The following is a 27,238-nucleotide window of genomic DNA, read 5'->3' on the forward strand; positions in this document are numbered from 1 at the left end:
TCTAACACGTCTAGCAATTCTAAATTTTTTCTCAACTGTGGGATTATTACATTGACATCTGACAGCGAAATATATTGTATATTTTTGTACGTTTGTGAATAATTAATAGCGGTGGTAAAAAAAAGATGAAGGAACAGGGTACTAGAAAAAAAAAAAACCTCTTGTGAAATATCGCAAATTAAATTCATATTAATTTGCTCATAAATGCAGAGAAATAATAATAATTACTAATTAATTATTAAACGAACTGCTTCTTCCAATTAAAATAAAAATAATCATAAAACGACACAGAGAAAATACCAAAACTCAAGAAATATGTTGTCCTCATTAAAACAAAACAAAAAATGCCCGCTTCATTTTATGTCATTTATCCAAAAATAATAAGAAAAATAATAAATAGATAAGAACGAACGAAAAAAAGAAGAAAAAAACGAAAACTTAACTACTTAGAGACGACACAATTAAGGTGAGGAGGGCTCAGTAGTTTATCATGATGAAAAAATAAAATGTACGTATATTCCGCCAGTTAGTTGCACGACGAGTCTAAAAGAACACGGATATGTAATTGTTTAACCCAAGGATCTCTTAGTATTCGTAGTTAGTTAGTTCATTTCCTATCTAGTTTTTTTCTAATTAGTGTGAACATGACATCTTGTGAAAAAATTGAGATAAGTAAGCTCAATTTGGACAAAAAAACCCTCAATAATAATAACAACTATATCGAAGAGCGAAGTAAAAATGTGAATATATACCGAGAGACGGCCAAAAACTCTATCCAAATCCATCATAACCCTAACGTTCCCAGCAATACTGCTGCACTTAATAACAATGGAAGTGAGAACTCAATCAATTCCAGAGACATCGAACGATGTAGTGATCCCATAATCATGCCACGATTTCTCAAAAGCCGAAAAAAGATCATCATTTTCCTTGGAGGATTAGGCCTCCTTTGCTTCCTCTTTGGTCTCTGTCTTCCTTTCCTCTTTCAAATGTACTCCTCGTCTTCCTCACAAGGCCTGCTTCCATCCTCACAACCAACAGAAAATGAGCCTAATTTTGGGCCTTTACGATTTCGTAGTTTAGGACAGAGTTGGAAGAGAAGCCCGCGAAAGCTTGGACCAGAGGCAGAGTCGCTACTCCGGGATTTATACATCAGTGTTAAAACAACAAAAAGATATCATTTCCCTCGGTTGATCCTTCTACTCGAAACATGGGTCCCTCTTGTCAAGGAGCAGGTAAGAACAGATCATTAAAACTATGACATTATGTAGTTGCAGAATTTAAAAAAATACATACTGTTGCCACCTATGTATAAAATAGCGGCCGGAAGTTAACTGGGAAAAGATAGAGGCAAAGTCAACATTTGCACTCCTGATTGAATTACTGATATGAAATACGATTGTATTGTTTCATGCCTCTTCTCAAAGCATGACGTAAGGAAAATTTATACAGCTGCCTTTTTAAACAAAAAATATATTTAACTACAAAGCGGCAAAAAAACAGTGAAGCTGCAATTAAAAAATGTTGTAATTTGTTTCTTAAATTTAAGCACATTTAAGAAACAAAATATATTGTCTATTGTCCACTTCAGTCCAAGCTAACCAGTTAAAGTCCTGAGAATTCTTTTAACTTCATTTCAAGACCACAGTTATTCATTTGATGCTTCAGTCTTTTGATGTACAAATAAGTCTTCACAAATCAAAAGTAATGAAGGCACAATTAACCCTTAATTATTTATAAACATTTCTACTTATTCACACCTTGAATTGAGTCTGTTCTCTATAAAACCTACTTTGAAGAATACTATAAAAATATATCCAAGACAAAAATGTAGATAATGATTGTTATTTTTATTTAAATATACTCAATTCTTAACTTTTAAGTACGAGACAAGTTCTGAGTCGTTGGAATATGACCTACACAGTGGTCCATTAAAATCTGAATACTTTAAATATTAAAGTTCAACCACATATAATTTATTAATTAACAATAGAATTTCAACAAAATTAATACTATGAATATATGTGCTCTCTTAACCACCAATATAGCCACCCTTAGCGGAAATGATTTGTTTTCAGGTGGTGGTGGAAGGCCTGACACCCACTGCAGATGTAATCCTCTGTTATGGCGCCCCTGTACTGACTGACTGTGGCTTAGAAGGCCTCTGTGTTTGAATGACGGACACTGAAGACCTTCCCATAGACTTGCACCCTAATGTGTAGTCGAGGGGCTTGGCATTATGGCTGTAGGGGGCCAAAAGTGTCAAAAAAGATTTCAAAAGAACTCAAAAGAGTATTGCAAGGGAGAAGATGGGTTCCTTTTATTGGAGGTGTGGCCTTTCTATCCTCACAAGGCCTTTCCATTCACTTTTTCGATAGTTTTCTGGAAGTCTGGTGGGAAATCCCGAGATCTCTTGTATGGGCCCTCATGGGCTGAGAGTATTGGCCTGGGATATTTTCTTTAACTCCTCTAGATCCAGTTTGTCTTTCTTTACAGAGCCCTTCTTCCTTTCCAACGTTTGGGAATTGCTGACGGCGTAGACAGTGGACGGGAATCCGCAAAAGGAAATGCATGGATCGCGTTCAAGGGGCATTCCCTTGACTTATACCTAAGCTAGAGAGCTCTAATTGGTTTTGTTATGTAACTAGTTGACTATGCTTTAATATGTCTAAATATGAATTAATTTCAATCCCTCAGCCTTGATTAATTATTGAACTAGTAAGTGAACAGATTTCAATGAACCATCCTATAGAGTTTTAGTCTAGATTTGATCAATATAAATGTATTTTAACAACTACAAAAATATATTATATAGATAGTGTTTTAATAGATAGATTCAAATTGCACCATAATTTAAAAACGATGGCATGTTGGGGGCTCGAATTGCTATATCAAATGGTTTTACAAATGAAAAGTAGACTATACACCTGTATTGAATACAACTTGATGTCAATAATAAACAGGGATATGTGAATTAAACAATAGTATTAAATTAACAGCATTAAAAAAGCCAATGCAATGGACAAAATTTGTATATTTAATTTTGTTTTGTATGGATTAGGTAAATATCTTATCCTTATAAATTTTAATAGTTAATTTATCGTCTACACTATACTATAAAGAATGTATAATGATGTAATTAGGCATATTAGGGTCTGATATCCAATATAATTAGATTTAAGAGATATGGATTTTTGATCTGGACAATAAAGGTTTCTGTTCTTTTATTTGTGGGTCCCTTTTTTGACATACAAATACAAAAGTTAACCTTTTACTTTAATCATAATGACAAAACATTACGTCTGATCCTTCATTTTAAGGAAACAACCAAATCAGAGGGAAAAACCGTCCCATAACCTTTGATTAATGACGTCATCATAAAGCAATCTTCATTAAATGACATCATCAATCTTCCATAGTGTTGATCGGCTTAGCTTAGACTATAATTACTAAGACCTATTGGTAGTACCCTACATTGCCTGGAGTAATTTGGCGTCGGCAATAAGACAAATTTTGCTTTAATAATATAGAATATAACTCCCTAACCAATCCTTGGTGTTACTCTCAGTTTTTTATGTCCACATTCAATACATATATCAATTCATATGTGGTCTCTTCTCGAGAATCAAAGAATAATAACAAAATTTGTAGAAAAAAATTATTATTTTGGGATGGCTGATGAGTACTTTAGTCCTTAGAGGGCTCACTAATAAAACAAACAGAATTCATTTTTACATACCAACTTATATATTTAGTTCAAATCTTAACATAGTATACTGAAAATACATATGAATGAGGATATTCATTGGAAGCCAATAACAAAAACAAACAGAAATAAAGCTTATGTTATACATACACATGCCTCCAATATTTCATTAATAAGACTATATTGTTATTTCTTAGATTAAAAATATTTTTATGATATAGACCATGCTATAAACCCGGTGACTGTTTTTCATATTTTTAGACATTTATACATACAGTCAAAATTTGACTTATAATATAAATAATGGCAAAATATTCACGCCTTTTTAAAGATTTTTAAAGTATATACTGTTTTTTAAATGGTATACCTAAATACTTTACTTTAGTGTTAGTGAAACTGATGCCTGGTAGAGGGCGCTTTAAAGAATGATAACAGGAACTAGACGGGACTGGATAGGATGGGGCCTATTTTAAGACCCATACTAAGGACTGACACAACCCCAAGTTTTACTATAGATACAAAATTATGTTTCAATAACTACAATTCAAGAGTAGCGAGGTTAAAAGTTTAAATTAAATGAAAAAGGCTATCTTCATTGACTAATTTGTCCAGCAAATCATCTTATTTCATTCCAATTTATATGACATTTGGATTAATCACTCTCTATATAGGAAGTATAAGGTTAGGCTATGACTCATGATGGTAGGAGTCAATTTTTTTTTAGACAAACAATCAAATTGACTTTACTTCATTATAATTGGTTAATTGTATTAATCAATTATATTGCACATCTGCATATTTTAAATAAAAAGGAAAGGAAGATATTATGTACTTATAGCTTCCTCAGGGGTACCACAAAATACATTTCTAGTATTCGTTGTGTTTCATTTCCCAAGGATACCATTTGTGACCTGCATTTCTATAAGTAATTATATGTACCTTTATCAATTATAATCAAAGTAAGTCAATTTAAGGGGGAAATGCCCTATAATGATGATGACTTGAACCCATCCTTAATTTTTTGAACATTTTTCCCCTGTATTTTTTTTTTTTTTTTTCTTGGATTTATTACATTTTTGTAAATAAATAAATATAAATTCTTATTATTGACTTCTAACTATTATCGCAATATTTGTCAATTTATTTTTTAAACAAAAATCCTCCTCGTTAATAGGAATTTAATTGAAGGAAATTAATGTTTCCTATTGGACTTCACATACCATTTGATTATAACTCTGTAATTATTTTATTTACATACGGTAGCACCCCGGAACTCGACGCTAATTTGTTCCGGAAAAAGGGTTAAGAAGCGATATATAGTAGAGTTCTGCATTAGTGTTCTCCATACTAAATAACTGAAATCGGACACACCCGATCTCAAACATGAAGCTTTTAGCCTAATGATCAAGATTGTGCCCGGTTCAGGTTCAGCAGGTGCAATCGGTCTCAGTCTCGGTTCTTTCATTTCAATGGTTTCGGTTCAGCTTTATAGGTCTCAGTTCTTTTTTATACAGGCACTTAAAACAAGGGGCTTCGCTTGAAAATTCAGCTCTAAGAAAGGATATTAGATACAAACAGGGTCATAGCTTCCTTACACGAAGAGTGCATAGTGTCCCAAGTTCCAGTTGGCCCCCTAAAACTAAGGTAGCTTAATACATTGGTTTTTAAAGTGGGGGCCGTGAACCGATCGCAAAAAGATGGAGGATTGCATATTTCTTTCAGTCTGCATATTCATAGTACACATGTTTCGTATAAAGGGGTCTCAGTTAAAAATGTATTAGTGAAGGGGGCCTTAGCATAGTAAAATTTGGGAAACCGTGGCTAAAGAAATATTATAGTTATCATATAACAGGGGACCGACAAACTCAGTGACAGACCTGGATCTATAATCTACCCACCCCTTTCCTCTTTTATTTATAACGTCTGGTGCCTCAACCCACTTTTCCAGATCCATAATAAGCCCTTATCAATTTGGAACTCAGATACAACTGTATCAATCTGGCGACGTACAAAATCATTGAAAAACGCTACAGTTGCAGGAAAAAACAACTCAGAAAATTGATTTATTGAATAAACTAATTTATTTTTTATAATATATATTGTATTTTCTTTATATATATATCCTATATGGGAACAAAAGCACAAGAACCGAGGCCGGTAAGCAATATATTGTTGTCCCGGTGAGTTAAGATACTCAAGAATTTTAACTCTAGTTATTATGGTAATTTTTTTGTATATAAATATATATTTACAACCATTCGTTGCAGAATACAAATGTAATCCACTATCTTCTATATTGACGGGCCACATATGTTGAGAATTTAATAGTATAGTTTAAACAAGAAACATATAATGACTAAAGTATGCTATATTAGTGTTGTGTCGGTCTAGTCTAGTATTGGATCGGTCCAACTGAACAATATTAACGCATAAGGGAGACAAATCTCATTGACTTTTCAAAGGATCGAGTTTTTCTTTTTTAAGGACTCAAAATTGGAATGAAATAAAACAGACTGAACTCCAGTTCTTGGTCCTGGATCAGGACCATGATAGCACTATGCTCTATTATTGCAGCAACCCTTTTTATGGTTGTGTGGACTTGAGGGGATTGGCCTGGGCTGTTTTCTTTGACCCCTGCCGATCAAGTTTTGCCTTTTTGATAGAGTCCTTCTTCCTCTTCAACGTTTCTGACTTTCTGACGGAGTCCTGGAGACGCCCAACTGCTTGGAGTGCGTAAATGGAAATTCGTCGAACACGTGTATTGTCATTTTCTCAACTTGTACGTAAGCTAAAGAGCTCACGGTTTACTTTGTTTTGTACCTAATTGATTATGCTTTAATATATTGAAGTATGAATTAATTTCAATCACTCCATTTTCACTAATTATTAAATTAGTAATTGTTCATATTTCAATGAACCCCTCGGTATCTTCATTACATCCCTTGATACCTATATCAAACGAATATTGTTGTAGCAAATCCATAAATTGACCGTGTTGCTATTGTCAAATACAATTAATCATTCTATCTGACAACATATGTATTATGTGAGATATGTCATTCATTGCCTTCATAAATTGGTCATTACTGTCATTTTCTGCATTGATATTGAAGAATTTACTGCTTCAATTAATCAAGCAGAACAAACTATTCTTTTATTGAGTCAACCCGTAGTCCTAACTATGTATCTAGTACCATAAATGGAGCAGAAATATTTGAAATTCTATTTGTTTTTTCTACCTTTTTGTACGAACTAACCATAAGGCTTATATGGGTAAATATATATATTTTTTAGGTTATAATATGTACGACCGTTTGTACATGGTTAGAAGATATAACTGAGAATGTATCGTTGTGATACACACATAATATGAAACCCTAATTATTGTGTGTTGTTTTTTTTTATTCGAAAATTAAATTTCCCGTATTACATTCTTTTGGAAAAAAAATTCAAAATCTACTGCTATTCTAAAAAAATTAGAATAGTTTTGAAACAAAATTCAAATATTAAATTTTCTAGCAAAAATACCAAAATACCTTAATTTGAGGAGGGGTATAGCCTCTCCTGCTGTAGAATGGAGAAATTTTAGAAAAGTCACTTCTATGGAAAAAAAATTCGAATTTCTTTTCTAAGAAAAAGGTCATTCGTTGTGGGGAAAATAACCAAAAAAATCCTGCGGATGTGCCTGGATGTTCAGAGAGATAAATGTGTCTTATTCAAGAGACTTATATTGATCCTAATATTGCCCATTTTATATAAAGTATCTCATTTTGTCATTGAGGCGGTGAATTTGGGCTATCATTATAGCTTCAACCATCTATAAATGTTGGCTAATTTAAATGTAACTTTTGGGACACACAAACGCTGAATACGAATCATTTGTCGTAGAAACTGACTAATATTTGTCCAAGAATAAATACACATTCACTTTTGAGATCAATCATTCTAGCTTGTTTTTGCGTTGACGTATATTACATGTATAGATTTAAAGGAACCCATGAATTCAATGAGTCATTGTGGAATGCAATCAATAACTTAATTTTATTGTATCCAATCTATGTAGCCATGCATTGATTATTCATGAAAAAAAAATTTCAAATCAATCAGTTGTAACTGACTTAATTGGCCTACTAAATATAATTGAATTATATAATATATTTAATCAAAAAAACAATAATTTCTCACAAATAATGTTTCAAATTTCACCTCAGGGCTATTATAATGATCGTAAACTATACAACAAAAAGATGCATTTTATGATTTTAAAACTAATTTGCTTGCATATGTACATATTTGATACATACAGGAGTAACCGGCATTGTTCGGCGTTATTTCTTCGACAATAGCAAAAAAGTATTTCGCCACCTTTGTTACTCCTATTCATCATATACTGAAATTGAATAAGTTCATTTTATAAATATATGGGAATAATTAGGCACAAGCATAATTTTTTTTTTTTTTTAAACCCGATAATTTTGACTGTTATTCCTTTAAATATGATGCACCAAGATAAAACACATATATACACATACATTCTATATTGTTTTTTGTTTTTTTTGTATCGAACATATATGTGAAGTCCATATACATAAAGTTCTTTCTCTAGGAATCACCATTGCGTGAACCTACACACATTGAGTTCTAGAGAATAATTCCTCCCAGGCGCGTTGTCCATGAGCTATGGCGATTCCATTTGTATCAAATATTTGTAATCCCTCTTAACATAATCCCTTAGGGAATAAAAAACAGTCACACGATTTATGTTATCGCCACTTTGACCCATAATCAAGATCAAAATATAATTCTGAAATTGACATGTGCTAAATTGTTATTTCTTAGATCAACCATGAAACTCTAGACCTCTTAAATAAAGACAGCATTTTTCTTTTTCCCACATGAGTGATTTTTTTTTTTTTTTAAAGTGTGTACAATATTTATTAATAAGAAATGTTTCAATCCTGTGTACTAATAATAACAGCGACCCTTGTTTCCTTCAATCTGAAAGGATGTTCGGATAAGGGAATTAGGGCATTTTATTACGTGATCAGAGTATTCAGTGAGTTGATACAATTTGACTCAATTGAGTGAAACATCTGTTCTCTTGCAAAAAAAAAAAAAAAAAAGCAAAAGAATACTGCTAATTGTCGTACAAAATTCATTAAGAAGCAACATTGATTCAACTTACTAACCATCTAGCCAGTAAAAAATAATGTATATATGTCTGAATATCTGTATTTATGAAAACAAATTACTGGATGCTCCATGATCTATATCATACACCAATACAGTATAAAGAATAAAAAAGGCGCACTATATAAAATGAATTAAATATTGCAGGCGTTTAGTTTAACTCATATTCTAAAAAAAAAAAGGGAAGTACTTTTTGCAAAATTTAAAAAAATGAATACGACTTTAGATGAGGTTTGTCAAAGAACTATAGTAGTACTCCCTGACTCATGCAATATGCAATTATATTATTATTATTATTTTGTCGAGCTGTTTTTCATTATATTATTCTTAAGGGGAGAAAGTCTAAGTATTGAGTGAGTAGCTACGTGTGAGTGTGTTCATGAGGAACGGAGAGTAACATCAAGGATTTGTTGAGGAGTTATCTTCTATAGTATTAAAGAAAAATTTATCTTTTAGCCTACCCATAATTACATTGGGCAATGCTAAGTATGTACTACTGCTAGTAACAAATAAGAGTTAAATAAAGGAACAAAATATTGTTTTTAATATGTTCTATCATTTTCTCATTTCTCAAAATGTCAAACCACTAATTTCAGCAAAGATTGGTCTTCCACAAATAACTCTTGACCTATCATGGATACTGTTGAATGTAATTATTCCTGAAGAATGACGACCAATTTCCTTGTATTTAAATATCTAAATACAAATTCAGACCTGTAACTGTATAAATTATACATATAAACGACTATATATTCATAGATGAAATTCGTGGTTACACATTATTGTTTATACCAATAATATGTTCTCTCCTCAAGAATGAGAGAAGAGTGAAAGGAACTTTAGAAAGTCAAAATAAACAAAATATATTTCGATAACAACTACATAAAGCCATTATAGTATTATTTTCATATATGTGGACATATTACTCAAGTGAAAAAAATGACTTCAAAGGAGCTATATTTACCTAAAATTACATGGTTTAAGTATCTACACCGCTCTAAGATATAAAGTACACATTTCAAAATGAGGCGTCAACAAACAGACAGAAAGACACATTTTACTTTATTAATATATGTAATGTAATCCCCTTCTTTATTTTTAATATGACGCGCACAGCTCTAGCTACACACGCTCCTTCCTACATTGTTATTTCTAAGATACTGTAGTCACGTCATTCTAAGACACACACTCAAAAATGAGGCGTCGACAAACATCCAGACAAACTTTCCTATATTAATTTATATTTATATTTTTTACAGACATGGTTCTTCACGGACACAGATGATCCAGAGATGTTTGAGCGAAGTGGTGGACATATGGTGCAAACAAACTGCTCTTCCGCGCATTCCAGAACGGCTTTAGCCTGTAAAATGGGAGTGGAGTTTGACTACTTTCTCAAATCTCAAAAAAGGTGAGAAGTCATAGTTGTGATAAGTGGCGTAGGATCCATGGTGGTCTGAATATCTATATAATATAATTTGTTGTACCCCAGGGTAACAGTCAGAGTGTATTTTTTTAAAGTATGAGAGACTTTTTCTCCTACAGCAAAAAAACTAAAGCTACATAAAACATTATAATATTATGCACATTACTGCGAAAAAAATCAATGAAACTTGTCAACCATTCTTCGAAATATTGGATAAAAACATATTTTGAGGGGTAAAAGTGTTAAAAAAACATTCTTATCAAAATCAAAGACATACTGACCAGAAAAATTGGGATACTGAAACACTCAGCGCAATGGGGGTAGTTGAAAAAAGTATGGCAATTTCCACCAATCAGTCTTAAGCTCTATATAATTAAGTACATGCAGTTTAATACTTTAAAAATGTATGGGTAAATACTACAAATAATCGATTTTGAGGTAGTATTCAAAATTAAGAGAAATACACAGGGAACAATTTCAAAATTTGCATCAATAGATTGAAGGCAAGAATGGCATTCATCTTTGAGCGCAGTGTCCAAAACGGATCCATGTTTTCCCTTGATGCATCAGGTTTCAGAAATATCTTGGATGCTAGTAATTCAGGACTGTTATTGTTCAGACTCATTTTTCACAATTGAAACTTAAACTTTATTCGAGAATCAAGGCTAAAATTGAATTTCGCCCCTTCCCCTGTAATTTTTTTTCTGGTTTTTTTAACATAATATATTTAGCAAGTACATATTATACAGTCGATGATAAATTTTATGTATCTACTCCATAGAGCAATTTAGCAACATGTGCAAATGTTTTATAATAACAGTAGTTTAAACACTAAATGTTTGAAACTTGATGCTGCACTGTGGCCATAGCCTCACTATTGTCACTATCATTGAATGCTACAATGTTTTTTAAATTATACACGTTTGAAAAAAGTTTCAATCAAATAATTAAATGTAATATATACAGGAAAGTCTCGGCAATGTATTCTGTGGTCTTTGTTGACAGACCAGAAGAGAAAAGTCTTTTCTGATGATAAGACCTTTACTTTTGACCCTGTTTTCAACAGGCAGATTGATCGAGTAGTGACATTTGGGAATGTAGGTGAGGAGCACTGATATGTTTCCACCGCCAAACACCCTTCTTCAGTTATAATATTAGGCCCGGTTGAATCCAACGGGAAGGCGATTCATCCCTTGGGGTTCCTTTTAGTATAAAGGCTGATATGAACGTCAAAATTCTGTACACCAAAGTTCTCCCATGCATTAAATCCATCGTTGGTAATTCTCGCTGCGTGTTCCAACAAGATGACTGTCCATGCCACAAAGTAAACCCAAGTGTGGCTTCAGGCCAACATGCACTTTTGGGCAAAGGACTTCTGACCACCGTAGAGCCCATACCTCAACCTCATAGACTACTTCATTTAGGTGCACGTTTAGTCCAATCCCTTCAGGAGGCGCCACAACAGCAACCGCTCCCTGAAGACCTCCATCAAAAAGGCCTGGGCCTCCATGAGCGTCGAGTGCATAAAGAGGGTCTGCTGTAGCAGGTCATCATCACTTGGAGCTGACCCTTAATTCTGAGAGTGGATACATTGACTAAAACATGTTCTTTTGGGTTTCAATTAATAGTTAATAAACTTCTTTACTAATTACCCTGGAGCCTTCCATGGACTTCAACAGTTAGTGTGTTAAAATGGGTAAATAATAATGGTTGGCCTGGAATTGTAATAAAATAGTATATGTAATAATTGTTTTCTATTAGCTAATTACATACTGAATCCCAAGATTCAATGCATTATCCAAAATAAAACCCAATAACCCAAAATGATACTGCAAACCCCAATATATGAGGGGAAACTCTAATCATTGGTAGCCCTGGTTCAAGCACGTCCCCTAAAGACTATTATTTCAATGGCAATTCTTGCACTTCCCTCGTATGTTGGGGAATTCGTATCACAAGGTATTACTGTTTAGACATCCCCATTATAAAAACACTTCCTACGCCCCTGATTATTGCTATCAAAAGTTAATTGAGAACCATTTATTTTTTTGGTAAATAATATTTATGCATCATATTTGATATGGAATGTGAATTTTAACTAACACAACTATTTCATTCCAATTACTATGAACTACTTACCTACTACGCAAATATTTTCTTAATTTGAGTCTTTTTGTTTCATTATTAGATGGTGGTGTCATTTTGATGACGATAACTACGTTCATGTACGAAGATTAGCTCAAGTCTTATCACAGTATCCGGCGGATTTCCCTCAGTATTTGGGTAAACCCTCAACTGCTAAACCTCTTGAAGTCTCTGATCCAAATAATCCGGATGTAAGTTGAAGTTTTTTGATCATTATAAGAGTAGCTGGGTATATACATATATCATTTTGGAAAAAGTCAGGGTGAGAGAATTCAAGTGACCAAAAATCGGAGCACACTCACAAATCTTATTCAAGTTAAGAATAAATAATAATTGAGTCGAATTATTGTCAGAATAATCTCCCAAATCCAGCCTTAACATTTTGAAAGTCTAAATTAAATTATTTTTCAATTTAAAAATTGGAATAAAATATCAATATACTTCATAAAATAGTCTGTTTAATTATACTCTATCGAGTTGTCCATTAAAATCTGAAAACTTTGAATTTCGAACTTCAACAAGCAGTAGTTTAGTAATTAACATACAACAAAAGGCGTACTCATGAGGTTTGTCATAAGCTCTGTAGGGGAGGGGACAAAAACGTCAAAAAAAAGTTTCACAAGGCTTTTTCCACCCATCAACTAATCTCTTGACAGTCTAGTGTGAAAAATCCTAGATCTCTTACATGGGTCCTCATGGACTTGAAGAAATGGGTCTGGGCTGTGTTCTTTAAATCCTCTGGATCCATTGTGGCCTTTTTTTACAGACCCCTTCTTCCTCTCCAACGTTTCGCACTTGCTGACGGCATAGACGGTGGTCCTGTATACGCCAACGTCTTGGAGTGCGCGAATGGAAATTAGTCGATATTGTTCAAGTGTCATTTTCTCGACTTGAACGTAAGCTAGAGAACTCAATTTTGTTATGTTTTGTCACTAACTAATTAGGCTTTAATATATCGAAATATAAATTAATTTCAATCACTCAAACATCACTAATGATTGAATTAGTATGTGGAACGATTTCAATGGAACACCCGGTATTAATCCATTCCATTAAAAATCGGACCGAACCTCAACACTAGTAGATACCCAATCCTTGAACGTGTGAACTTACATTCCACATTGATGTCGGCTAAAACTACAAAGAAGGAATAGTAGAAATTAATAATAGCTATGTATGTAGCCTTCTATAATATATATCTATATAAAAGCAAAATGTCAAATCATTCTCTCACCTGATAAAAAAGCCATCAAATAATTGATGGAAAAAATTTAGAGTTTTCTTTTTTGACTTGTCATATTAAAAAAAATAGCATTTATAATTATTGTTTTGGTCAGTACTTAGTACTTAGGGGAATGAAGGAGAGAGAGATGGAAAAAAATATTATGGAATTACACCTAATTATATCAATATAATGATGAGAAGTATTTACTAATACTATAACTATATATTTTTTTGTAGAACACATCACACTTTTGGTTTGCCACAGGAGGAGCAGGATTTTGCGTGACTCGAACAATGGTTCTAAAAATGGCTCCGTATGCATCGTAAGTACAAATAATTAATTAATTAGTTATGTGAAGCATACATACATGTACATTGTCAGGGCCGTCCAGAGGGTTATATTGGGGTAGGGGGTCTTAGAATTTCAAATTTAAATTTTTTTGGAAAAAAAAAATCAAAATCCACGCCTATTTACAAATCTATAGTTATTTATAAAAGATTGAATTTTTTAGAAAAAAAATTCGAAATCTGCAGTTATTTATAAAATGTTAACTTTGTTAGAAAAAAATTTCAAAAATTAGATTTCAAATATTACTTTTTTTGACAAAGATTTCAAAGATTGAATTTCAAATTTTACTTTTTTGGAAAAAAAATTCAAAAATTAAATCTCAAATATTACATTAAAAAATTTACAGTTATTCATGAAAAGTGTAAAATATTTTGTAAAAAAATTTCTAAAAATCCGTAGCTATTCACGAAAAATTCAAATATAAAATTTCAAATAATACATTTTTTGAAGAAGAAATTCATTTATTTACAGCTATTAACAAAAAAATTTCAAAAATTAATTTGATAATATTAAATTCATTGAAACAAATTTAAAATATTATATTTTTTGAAAAAAAAAATTGATAAATCTATAGCTATTTACAGATGATTAAATTTTGGGAAGAAAAAATTGAAAAATTAAATAAAATTTTTTGGAAAAAATTTGAAAATTTGAATTATATTTAAAATATTAAATTTATTGGTAAAAAGTAATTATTGCTTTTTTTTCGGACGCCCTGATTATTTTAGCTGTGCTCTCAAATATTGACACCAGAGCAGGGTGTTTAAAAACTTCGACACAGGGATCTCAAGTTTGGAATTCAGTTTGGTTTAAGATTTTTAATCGTGACGCCATCTGTATTTTATCATTTTTTAACCGTTCTTTCAACACGGCGTTAGATTGCATACACAAAAATATACAACATATTTTGTTGTCCATGTTTCGGATTCTTTTTTCCAAAACTATTTTCTAAACGTTGATTGGTGGAATGGAAATTAGGTGCTTTTAAGCATTCCATAGTTGGGATGAATTGGCCATGTAACTCTAGATACCTGGAATAAAGCCGACATTTTTTCCTTTTCCCAAATAGTTCATTTTTTCTTTTATTATATTTATGCTAAAAACGAGTAGTTTGTCTTTCTGTTTGTCTGAATGTAAGCAAGGTTAATAAATATAAAAGAATATCCCATAACACTTGTACGACAAATGTTCAACTTTCACCACACTTTTTAAAATAGACGTCATAGTGTTTTGAGTAATTGCATTTTCTTAAAATCGGTTTTTTTTGCCCAACAGCCGGTACGATATTTTAAATTGAAAAATCTACCAATAGTGACGTCATAGAATATGAGTGGTCCGCTTGTTTTGTCAAAATCTGCCTATCTTGCCCAGCAGTCGGTACGATACATCATATTGAAAATTCTAGCAAGCCCGAATGGTCTAACCTTGTATTTCTATTAAGCTTGAATCTAAGGATATATGACAACAATTTACCGGGTGCACTGTATTTAGTGCTCCATGATGTATATTATAAATATATTTTGATCTAAGAAATATCAATGTAGTCGTATTAATGAAATATTGCAGGCGTGTGCGTATAACAAGAGTTTGTTAAAATTAATTTTGTACTCTTAAGACTAAAGAAGTACTCATCAGTCATCCCAACATGGTATTATTTTTTTCTCAAACTCTTGTTGTTATTCTTTCACGTCAAATAAATCAATATAATTTTCATCGTATTGAGTAGTTAGTTGTGAGTGTGCAGATGAAAAATATAGACTAAAAGTGAGGATTTCTTGGGGAGTTATATTACAATAATATATCACCGTAAAATAGGCCCCCAATATGTTGTGTTTAACATTTTTTAAATGTCAAACTACGAATGTCATCAAAAATTGGATTGGAAAATACTCATTATTTACAATGGATACCGTAGAATATATTTATTTCCAAACAAATGCCAATGAAAAATGAATATTAATACAAATTATACACAAACAACTATAAGTGTATATTTTATAGACAAGATGCGGTTTTGTAAAAGTTGTAACTTGTATAAACAAATTGTACAAGTTGTAATCAGAAAATGGGATGAATATTTTGAAATGGAGGATTTATAGTTCTTGGGATAAGGAGGATAATGCAATAATGGAATAGTTCATCAATTATCAATATATTAATGGTGTAATTTTTGACTATTGTAATACAAATTATTAAAATATAAGTAGTATTCTATGGCGTATTATAAAGTTCAAATGCCCATAGTTACATTATTCATAAATACATAATAACCATGTAATTTTAATTGATCAAAATGAAATGATAGTATTAATTAATAGCTGGCAATTAGAATGACCATTGTTGCTATTAAATAATGTAATTTATGAAGAAAAATATGTAACTTGTACAATTTAATTATACAAGTTGCAACTCGTACAGACATCACAACTTGTACAGAACATATATACGAAGAAGGATCTTCGACTCAAGTGGAAAAACAAAATGACGTCAATCGACTTCCTTGAATCTAAATAGAACTCCCTGAATTGGTTTACTACCAACTGTTTCTTTTAAGAGGAAATGTACCATTTAAACATTGTAGACCTAGATATGATATTTTGAACTGTTTTGATTGATAATCCATAACATTGGGGGATTCATCTAAAAGGCTGGAGTCTCATGCAAACTGTGTGAGAATTGAAAGCCATGTAAACAAGAATAATCAAACAAAAATACCCTTAATAGACTGTTTTTCCTAAAAATTGATTACATGTATAATTGTCATTGAATCTTTTAAAAGAAAAATGATCATAAACCTTAATTAAGGTAAAGTTTGGGCATCGGAGCCTTCTGTAAAAAAAATCGAGTTTATTGAGTGTAGTTACAATTCAAAGCCATATTTCGACGTTGAAGTACTGAATAAGTAAATATTCAAGTTCATAACAATTGAATTAAAACATTGCAGCAATAAAAAGATTAATTATTTAATATATTATTTTGGCTAAAATTTCTACAAAATGTGTCTAGTCAATAACAAATCTTTCAAATACAGGATATTATTTGGAAGATAATCTTTTTTTCTAGTATTTTATATCATATCTACAATTCAAAAATAAAAAGGTCAATTTTGATTGATTAATTAATCTATATAAACCTTGGTGTAACTACGAGGGTACTAGGGTGCAGGGGCCCATGTCCCCTTAAGATGAATATCCCTTCAATTAATATATATATATATATAATAGGAATAGAGTTTTTAACACCACGAATCGAGGACTTAGTTATAGTTTCAAAACTTGGGGGGGGCATTCAAGAATGTCACTCGATAGATACTATTTATGCTGCAGAAGCATAATGTCACAGCAACGTCCCCTTACCCTTTCTTTAAAAAAAAATATTTGATGAATAAAACTTTTAAAAGCATTTAATATTTTGATTATATGTAGCTATAGATTTTTGAAAATCTTAATTGTTTATGAATAGCTGTGGATTTTTTGAAATTTAAAAAAAAATATATTTCAAAACCAAGCAAATTATCAGGGTTACCATGTCGATATTCGGAGTTTTTTTTTTTTTTACATTACAAAAAGCTTACAATTTACAACATTCTCCAAAACATTCTAAATTATTAAAGGTATTTGACCCAAAAAAAATTATTTCGCTTGTACCCTAATGGATATAACATGATGCTTTGTTTCCATGACAAGTCTCTTCGCCTTATCAGGGATTTTTATTTTCTTACATTCTCTTCTGCATAAACAACATTAGCATTGAATGACGTATTAGTATCTGGCAGTAGTTATGGAGATAAAAGGAACACATTTAATTCTTTAAAAAAACAAACAAGGTTTGCATGTCTCAAATAAATATATTTGATATATCAATAAATACAGATAATGTCATTCCTCCAAACACGAGGCATCATCTACTTAACAAATGAGCCATCACTTCTATACTACCATTTCCTTATAATAACTCTACTTATTATCAATTGCGTGGGGTAGTATAAATGTGATCCGTCAACACCAAAGCAAGCTAGAATGATTTTTATCAAAATTGAGCCTGGATCTTGGCAATTTAATTTAGTATATTAATACAACCAAGGTTGTGCCCGGTTCAATTCAACGGTTTTATCTGTCCTAGTCTCAGTTCTTTTATTTCAACAGTTTCAGTGTCGGTTCAGCTTTATCGATCTCGATTCTTTTTTATACAGGCTCAGTTTGATAACATACACTTAAAACAAGGAGTGTTGCTAGACAATTTGGGCCAAGGACTTCATAATAGATACAAACAGAGTTGCAGCTCCCTTATACGCAGATTAGTACCCTTAGTTTCAACAGGGAGGGTTCCGCAGGAAAGTGGAGAATTTAAGATTGCTTTCAGTCTCCACTTACATAGTATAAATATTTCTTATAAAGGGGGCCTCAGCTTAAAATGTATTAGGTCATTTCTAACATTCTCATCAATGAAAATTCTCTAGACTTATTCATTTGAGGGAGCCTTTAATTTTTGGCCCAGGACTTATTTTATTATGAATTTTATAGAAAAGAAAATTTCTTATAATTTTTGATAACGATTTTTATAGAAAAGTCATGTATTGGTGACCTTGATAAATTCACGTATTCCTTGTGCTCCGCGTTGCTCTGGTTGGGAATAATTACGTTAAATTATGAAATTAACATATGCTCTGGCCTTACCCATTAACTAGATCATTTATTTAGGGGTCAGCTGTTTATTTTCTTCTTATTAGTAGTGTTATGAACATTGATTAGTTGAATTTGAATGAGATCTTATATAAAAGCTGTGAAAAATTCACAACAATTAGTCAAAAATTATAATTCCGTAGTTGAAAATAATTTACTAACGGGTATCAACTGATTTTGGGACTTTTTTACATTTCTTTTTAGAGAAAGGTTATGAAATACGAAAAAGTACAAAATGAAGTACATCCAACCATATATTATTAATCATTATATACCTGCAATTAATATAAAATTCATTTATAAATAGGTATTTTAACCTTGAAGGATCAGGAATTGGTCATATCATTCTTTTAATTAAATGATATTTTTATTTTGGGTTATTTAGAGTATGTATTTTGAAAGGTAATCACTTGGAAATTAAGGTCTTTAATTAGTCATTATTTGCAAAAAAAAAAAAAAAAAAAAAAAAAATTACACTCCTACGAACAAAAAAAAATAGAAGTAAAACATAGGCTGCTTATATTTAAAACTTTTAAAAGGAAATGTTTCATCTTGTATCAGGATTTTTGAGCTCAATTGCAAATATTGTTAAAAAAGAAATAATCAATAATTATTAGTAGGGAAGGCTGCGAGTAATACTCAATACTGATATAAAAGGGAGGGGGGTTGAGCAGAACCATCGACTCCTATCAACTAAATACAATTAAAATAATGTAGGGATGTCCAACAGATGCGCCATGGAGCCCTAAAGATTTGTGTATCATTTAGGGATCACCAAAGCTAAAAATGTCATGAAAAAAATATATTTTCTACGAAAATGTCGGTACTAGAGTTGCATTAAATATTACCTGTCGGTATGTAAAAATACAAGAAGCCTAAAATCAGCACGGTAATCCTCCCAATAGATAATCGGCGTTATTTACTTACATTGCTTTGGGATAGATAGTGGCGCCGTCTTGCGGCAAAGCAAAGCAACTTCCTTAACGATAATATTATTTAATAAAAAATAATAAATACGTATGTTTCTCACATAGAGGGCGTTATCAACATTCTTCTGAGTGCTCATCATTTTTTAATCAACAAGCTACAGACTCATCACCACCTGGCGGATAATATATATTTTTATTTTACTCATGCCATATTATAAAAATGTTAAGGAGGAGAGAAGCTTTGCTGTTTTTATCGGATCAGCTGCAAGCAGCCGTGGTAAGAAGTAAATCTACAAAAATCCCACTTCTTATAGCTCAAGGACATATAAGCGGAAATTATTCTGAAGTTGAGTGAGTCAGCCTAATTGTCAGAAATTGATCCGAATGATCAAAGCAACCATAAAAATATTAATGAAGTTTACCTTAGAGGAAAATTTTAACATAATTGTGATAAATATGGAATAATAACTCCAGCATTTCAGTGCCATTTATCATTCCATTAGTTCCTTTTACTTACACTCTAACATTCAGAAAATTCTCTTGGGAATCTAAAAAGCTTCACCGTATATTTGCTGCCGACCACTTGCAAATATGTATATAGAATACATCTATTGAATAAAGATAAGATTATAAATCATTATATGAATATTCTTGCAGCCTAGGTTTTTATTTTTATTTTAATCTTGGGTTTTAAATAGCTACTACGTCTGGGGCAAGGTATATATAAATACAAGGTTATCCCATTATGTAATAGGGATTTTCAGAATTTTCAATTTGATATACCCTACCGACTGCTGGGCAAGAAAGATAGTTTTTACGTCATAGAATATAACAGCAGTATTCTAACTGTAAGAGTCAAGGAAGGCGATATATAGCTACTCTTGCTAACAGTTATTGTATAACCTTGTATTTCTTTTAGCCATGCGTCTAGGGTTTTGTTGAAAAGTGTACTGGTATCCCTGGTATAAATATATCAATCCAAGTGAGGAACTTTTCAGTTTATTCATCTTGAATTTCAAATGGAACTGGGGACTCTGTCCTTCATTTCATGTTGTACTCAAGAATCAGTCTAGGTGTTCAAGTCGGACTTGGACTCACCCTGAAATTTCACTGAGTCCACAGCTCTGGTAGCAATTTAAAAAAATCTCAGACGCTGTCAAGTTCATATTTTGTTTTAACGCTTAGAGGAAAAGAAGTCGAAAACGGTGGGTGATATAAATGAACTATAATTAAAACGTCGAAGATAGTATTTATGTGAACCACACTCAATTTTGAGATAAACTGATTCTGATTGGATTTTATGCTGACAGGCCACAAATGTTGTTAAAAATAGACTAATAATAATATTTTAAAATACATAACATTGAATATTTTCTAACTTCATCAAAGGCAACTTCTAAAAAAATAATAAAAACTTTCAAGCGTCTTGGAATTCCACTTAAAAAACAGAACAAATACATTAATCGATGAAAAGAAATGCTAAGAGGGAGGTCTCATTAAAAAAAATGTATATATAACAAAAAAAAGCTGAACTAGTTATCAAAAAACTATTATTATAAATTTATCTATTTATCTATGTTTCAGTGGCGGAAAGTTTATAGAGACAGGAGACAAGTTTTGGTTCCCTGATGACGTTACCTTTGGCTATATCGTGGGTAAGATAATAAAAGAATTATTTTATTCGAAATGATAATGTGAACATTAACAGGCGTTCTTCAAAAATAATTAATATTTGGCATTTTATTCATTTTTTCAATTCATTTTTCCAAAAAAATGTTTTTTTCCATGAATAGATATAAATTTTTGGAAATTGTCTCCAATCTTTTTCAAATAAATTAAATTTTCTGTCATTGGCTATCGATTTTTGAAATTTTTCTCCAAAAATTTAAATATTAAAAATTTAATTTTTTCTGAAAAAGTGTGGATTTTTGATTTTTTTTTCCGAAAAATTTAATATTTGAAATTTAATTTTGAAACTTTTGCTCCAATAAATTTATTTTTTTTGTAAACAGTTGTGGATTTTTGAAATTCAAAAAATTTATATTTTGAAATTTTTTTTCAAAAAATTTAATTTAATTTTTTTTAAATTGGATTTAATATCATAAAAATTCCACAAACCAAGCCCCCCCCCCTCAAAAAAAAAAAAAAAAAATATATATATATATATGTCCCTGATAATCCTGTATATTTTTTCGAAATTTGATTGCGACTAGTGGAGAAATATTGTCTTCAAGAAAATCATTTATAGAAAGTTCTATTATATCTTCTTTGGGTCGCACAGCTCAATCAAAGTTTATTTATTTTGTTCATTGAGATTTAAAAAAAGGGAACATTCTATATTTTGCAAAAATCCTTTTGATAGACATTTTTATGACCTATAAAAAATATTAACAAAAAGAGAGATTATTTTAAGGACATTTTGGGACTTATATTATATTTTATGTTACTTATATGTTAATATTTTGAAATATCAAATATAGATGCGCGCTATACGCGATTCATTACAATTTCTGTACGTATTTCTCTTTGAAACTACATTGGTTGACTTTAGAAAATATCTATTTAATGTCTATTAGGGATGGATTTCGGGTATATAGTAGAACTTAAAACTCGTTTCCGTGTCTATCTAATTGAGAATAACCGTAAAAAGACCAAATTCGCTTTTTAGGCCCGAAATATTCATATCTGGAACCTAAAACCCGTCTCATCTTTATTAAGTAATACTAAAAGCTTTTTAAGATCCGGAAAGTCCCTCTGATTTTTTGAAAGGTCCGTAAAATTTAAAGTAATAGAAGCAGGGGGTGGGCTGGAGGGGCTGTAGCCCCCTCCCATCAAAAATAAGAAGAATTTGTTCCCTTTGACTAGAAATTTAATATGGGATTTTTTTTCAAAAAATTTAATTTTTTGTGAATAGCTGTGGGTTTTTGAATTATTATTTTTTTTTAAACAAGCCCCCCTTAAAAAAAAAAAAAAAATATATATATATATACGTATATACTCCTTTGGTCGCCCTTGCGAAGCCAGTTCGGATTTCTGATCATTTCCAACAATACAAGTCTTCTTATACCGTACTCGGGTACTTCAGATCCGTCAAATAGACTTGTCCTATCTCTAACCGTGATGTGTGACCTAAAGATGACATATTGGTAATTGATGTTTGAAAAAAGTTAACAAAAAAAGGACCTAATGTACAAAAATAGTTTTAATCTGGATTTTTTTTTTTTTTTATCTTTTTAGAGCATTTGCTTGGAGACCGTCTGACCGTTGTACCAGAGTTTCATTCTCATTTGGAATCCATGAAAAGTATTAAGGAGGAGAGTCTTCCAAATCAAATTAGTGTTTCCTACATTAATTACAATGGGGTTGAAAATGTTATCAATATCCGTGGACCCTTTTCGGAGGATATCGACCCCACTAGGTATAAATTCCTTACATTCTAAAACATCTTCTTCATCTTTCTTTGGGAGGGGGGGACGTCCCCGTGGGTCTCTTTCTAGGGTAGAATCATAATTTGCTTATTATTGGAAAGCTATATTTGATGACATTCAATGATTTATAATGAAATCCACCTCTTGATACCTTCGGCCACACCCTGCCAGAAGCTTTGTCAGGGCTGGGCGACCTCGTGCAGACACATCCTCCACAGACGAATGATACTTGGCACAGCCATCATGCTTGACCCTCCCTGACAGACAGAAATTACATGGTTTCAGGTCTGGTCTGTTTGCAGGCAAAAAATCCGGGCTCCAAAAGTGGGCACATTTTCTAGACAATACATCCTGCCCTTTTTTGGTCTTGTGGGCATGTGCAATATCTCGTTTGAAGGTTTAATTTCTTCCTTGGCCTACTCCATCCATCCAAGGAATGAAAATTAAAAGTGCAAAACCAGAAATAGTATAATGAAAAAGCTGTATCCACAAAAGATCGCCCAGCCCTTCCGAAGCTTCTGGAACCAATGTGGCCAAGGTTACCAAGAGAGGCGGATATCATTATGAATAATTTAATTGCATTAAAAGAACCTTTTAAATAATAGAAAATGTTGGTCCTATCCCATCTAGTTTGTTCGTTATATGTTTGTATTTCTCCAATCCGTACTATCACTTTTGATCTATCAAATAATGCAGTCAGATTAATAATTCTGGTAGGTGTTTAGGTCAACTCATATTTCCTAGAAGTCTATATTATGAAATATGAGTTGAGGACTTATTTTTAACGTCGAGTGTGTGTATGGCAAAAAACATTTTTTTAACGAATTTTTTTTTTCTATAAGTTATTTCATCAAATTCAGGCTCGGGCAAAAATGTTACCCCCAAAAAGAGACAAGTAGTTGCCGTAAATTGAGAAGATCTGTTCTCTCATCCATCTGAAAGACAAATAATGTTGAGCATTCTATATGCTATGCCCCCTTATCTACATGTTGAAAGATTTCACTTCTATGTCGGTTCTATGAAAGCAATAAAAAAAGGTTATAAATCTCTTTTCTAAAAACAAAAACAAAAACAAATTTGAAATTAAATTCAAATTGAAAAAAGAAAGATAAAGGGATCTTCACCTTTATCTTTGCTCGATGCCTCACACACTCTAAAACCAACCCTAGTGTAATTACATTTAAAATAAGATGTTATGGGGGAGGAGGGGGATATTTAGGGGATACATTAAATCTCGAAAAGGCATGTTCAAGCGCACCCTCTCGAGTAGCACCCATTTCAATTGCCCAGTAATCCATAAAACCAAAATCAACGTAGTAATCCTGACTACTGGAAGAATGTTTGGGAGGAGATCAGCTTACCTTTCATGACGTTTTATTATTTCAGCTGCAAGCAGGCATGAGAAGAAGGAAACAAATACAAATCCCATTAGTTTGTTATGTATTGTACTGGCAGTTCCATTGGTGATAATTTGAATTTTAACCCGATGATATCAATAGTTCTTAGTCATGGTTCAATAAATCGAAAGATTTCTTTGTCTAAATAAAAATAATTATAAAGAAAATCGTGGTTCCAAAATTTCAAGGAAAATTAGTAGACCCTAAAAAATAATAATTTCCTACTCCAATGATAATGACTATTTGGAGAAAATTGAAGTGTGTGGGGCTCAGAGTACACCTACTCTTAGAACCGAGGCTGGTGAGATAAAAGAACCGTTTCATGAACCTATAGAACCAGTAGAGTTTTGCAAATGACCCTTTTTTTATAGAAAAAAATATTAATTTATGAAAAGTCTAATACTTGTGGAGCTATAAATTAATAATCAGTTGGTAGGGCAGGACAAATGATACTAATGGGCCTCCTAAAACCAGCATGAGCGTTGTTTACTTATATTAGTTTGAAAACTAAACAGCAAGGAATGGCGCCTTCTTGCGACAAAATAATACAACTCCCTCAATGCTAATATTACTTAACATATAATAGAGATATTTGTTACACATTTAGAGGGCACAGTAAAATATTCCTTTTATGTCCCAAGCTACAGACTGTCACCCCATTGAGTGGATAATATATATTTTTTTGTAAGCCCATTCCCTCTTGTTTGTGTTATGCCGGTCCATATTTAAGAGTGAAGACTCAAAGCCTGTCCAGTTCAGTCTCAATCCGGTACAATTTACCCCTTCATTTCAGTCCTAAAACTTATAAAGCTCGGGTTTTGAGAACTTTACTCAACCGTATTTCTAATTTTTGTATTAATAATATATAGTACAGACAGTCCGAAGGAGCAACGGTGTTAAGTACCAGTTCAAAGACTCAAACAACACTAGCTATTGCTATCGAATCAGTTTCTTTCTCGCTTCCTCAAAACAGAGCGATCAGATAAAAAATATGTAAGATAGATTCTTCTACACTAATCTTTTTTATTATTGAGAGAACCAACCACCTTAAAGCACTTTTTTCCCCCTTACAACCAAAAAGAATTACATACATACTTACGACAATCTTTGAATACTTCTATGTCATTGCTTGAAGATTATATATTTTTTAATTTGACTTCGTTAAAATTCTCTCCCGCTTTAAAAAGTAGGAAAAAAAAATAGATTTAGAAAAATCTGTAATAATCTCTCTTAATTAATAGACGGGGAACGTAGTAAAAAAAAGCCACAAAAATAACGATTTATTACAATTTCAAATTGATATTTAATTTTTTGATGTTTTTTTATATAGATTCTATTCACTCCATTGCCGATTATATGACGCAATCTACTGTCCAAAGACAGAGATACGATGAAGTTTATCTTTCGAGCACCTCCGCGAATTTACCTTTATTAATTCTCACAGCCTTTCCATCCAACAGAAACCGAAAATAACCCCAAAATATGTTGTTATTGAGACATTTCTTCCCAACTACGGAATAATAAATTCATTAATGGTTGAGAATTGTTCAAAACTGCTTAACCAGAGCTAATTCAACCCATCCACGTTAGAAACAACACTGATAATGGCTAAAAGAGGCAGAAAAATCGATAGCAGACAACAAAATATAGTGTACATTTTTGTGTTGTCAATGAAGTTACTGCAGATAGTATAAAATTTGGAAGCAATGATTGGAGAACATTCGTTACCTTTAAAGTATTTTGCAATCTTTCCATAAAAAAGGAACCAAAAAAAAAAGACACAGGTTGGTAGTAATTGGTCAATTCTTCCCACATATGGAATTAATTGTTATTCAATAGTTGTTAGGAATTGTTCATACCCTAACAAGAGTTAATTGGAATTCAACCAATCATCGTTCAGAACACTAATTAAGGGAAACGAAGCAGAAAAATTGACAGCTGATAACCAAATGCAGTGTACATCTATGTTTTATGAAAGAAGTAACTACAAATATTTCAAATAAATTAAAACTCAGAAGCAAGGACACGGTGTTATCTCATTAACACAAAAAATGTACACTTTATTTGGCTGTCAGCTGTCAATATTTCTGTTTTTTCCACCTTATCAAAGTTCTCAAAGTCGATTGGTTGAATTCCAATTAGCTAAGCTAATTAGTTAAGGTTATTGAATAATAATTAACTACTGTACAGACCTGAAAAGATCTCAAATTTTAAACAATAAGCAAGGGCGTTCTCAAGATTATATATAGATATTTTTTTTTTTTTTGGGGGGTTGGTTTTTTGAAAAAAAAGTTACCCTTCCTTTGGCATAAAATTTTTTCCTCCTGGGCAAGAAAGATTCTAGTAAAAAATCCTTGGGGGGGACTACAGCCCACCCCCTATAATCGTCCTGCAAAGAAGAAGTAAAATTTCTTTCGAAAAATTTAAATTACTCACTGGCATCACATTGCATTTCATGTTTTTAGAAAATAATTATCGATTAAAACAACCCAACTCAACACACAAAAAAGGATGGCAGTGAGTTTTATAGCAATGCTAGCCCCTTGGATCTGCAGACAAGTCCCGCAAGATTATAAATAGGGGGGTCGGGGTTTCTTGTATTTTGGAAATTAAAAATTATACTTATTTAAAAAACATTCCAAAAATTCACAGCTGTCCACAAAAAAGGAAATTTTTTGGAAAAGAAAAATTGAAAAATGAAATTTTTGAATTTTAGATATGTGGGAGGGGGGCTACATCCCTTACATCCCCCCTGCTGACAT

General features: G+C 31.9%; 1 protein-coding gene across 1 annotated transcript; it reads left to right on the forward strand.

The window, feature by feature from the left end:
• The first annotated feature begins 523 nt into the window (after positions 1 to 523).
• Positions 524 to 27,142, forward strand: LOC121119428 (beta-1,3-N-acetylglucosaminyltransferase manic fringe). Its single transcript, XM_040714090.2, has 7 exons — positions 524 to 1,235; positions 10,156 to 10,307; positions 12,511 to 12,658; positions 13,929 to 14,014; positions 21,236 to 21,306; positions 22,889 to 23,069; positions 25,807 to 27,142. Exons 1-7 carry the CDS (start codon positions 645 to 647, stop codon positions 25,868 to 25,870), a joined length of 1,293 nt encoding a protein of 430 aa, XP_040570024.1. The 5' UTR covers positions 524 to 644; the 3' UTR covers positions 25,871 to 27,142.
• The last annotated feature ends 96 nt before the right edge of the window (positions 27,143 to 27,238 follow it).

This window comes from Lepeophtheirus salmonis, chromosome 6 (genome assembly GCF_016086655.4).
Source record: "Lepeophtheirus salmonis chromosome 6, UVic_Lsal_1.4, whole genome shotgun sequence".
Lineage (NCBI taxonomy): Eukaryota > Metazoa > Arthropoda > Copepoda > Siphonostomatoida > Caligidae > Lepeophtheirus > Lepeophtheirus salmonis.

Excerpts from the sequence above, each read along its gene's own strand:
- LOC121119428 (XM_040714090.2), top strand. The coding sequence starts at position 645 with ATGACATCTTGTGAAAAAATTGAGATAAGTAAGCTCAATTTGGACAAA. Across the intron at positions 1,236-10,155 it reads TCCCTCTTGTCAAGGAGCAG|ACATGGTTCTTCACGGACAC; the intron begins GTAAGAACAGAT and ends TATTTTTTACAG. Across the intron at positions 12,659-13,928 it reads CTGATCCAAATAATCCGGAT|AACACATCACACTTTTGGTT; the intron begins GTAAGTTGAAGT and ends ATTTTTTTGTAG.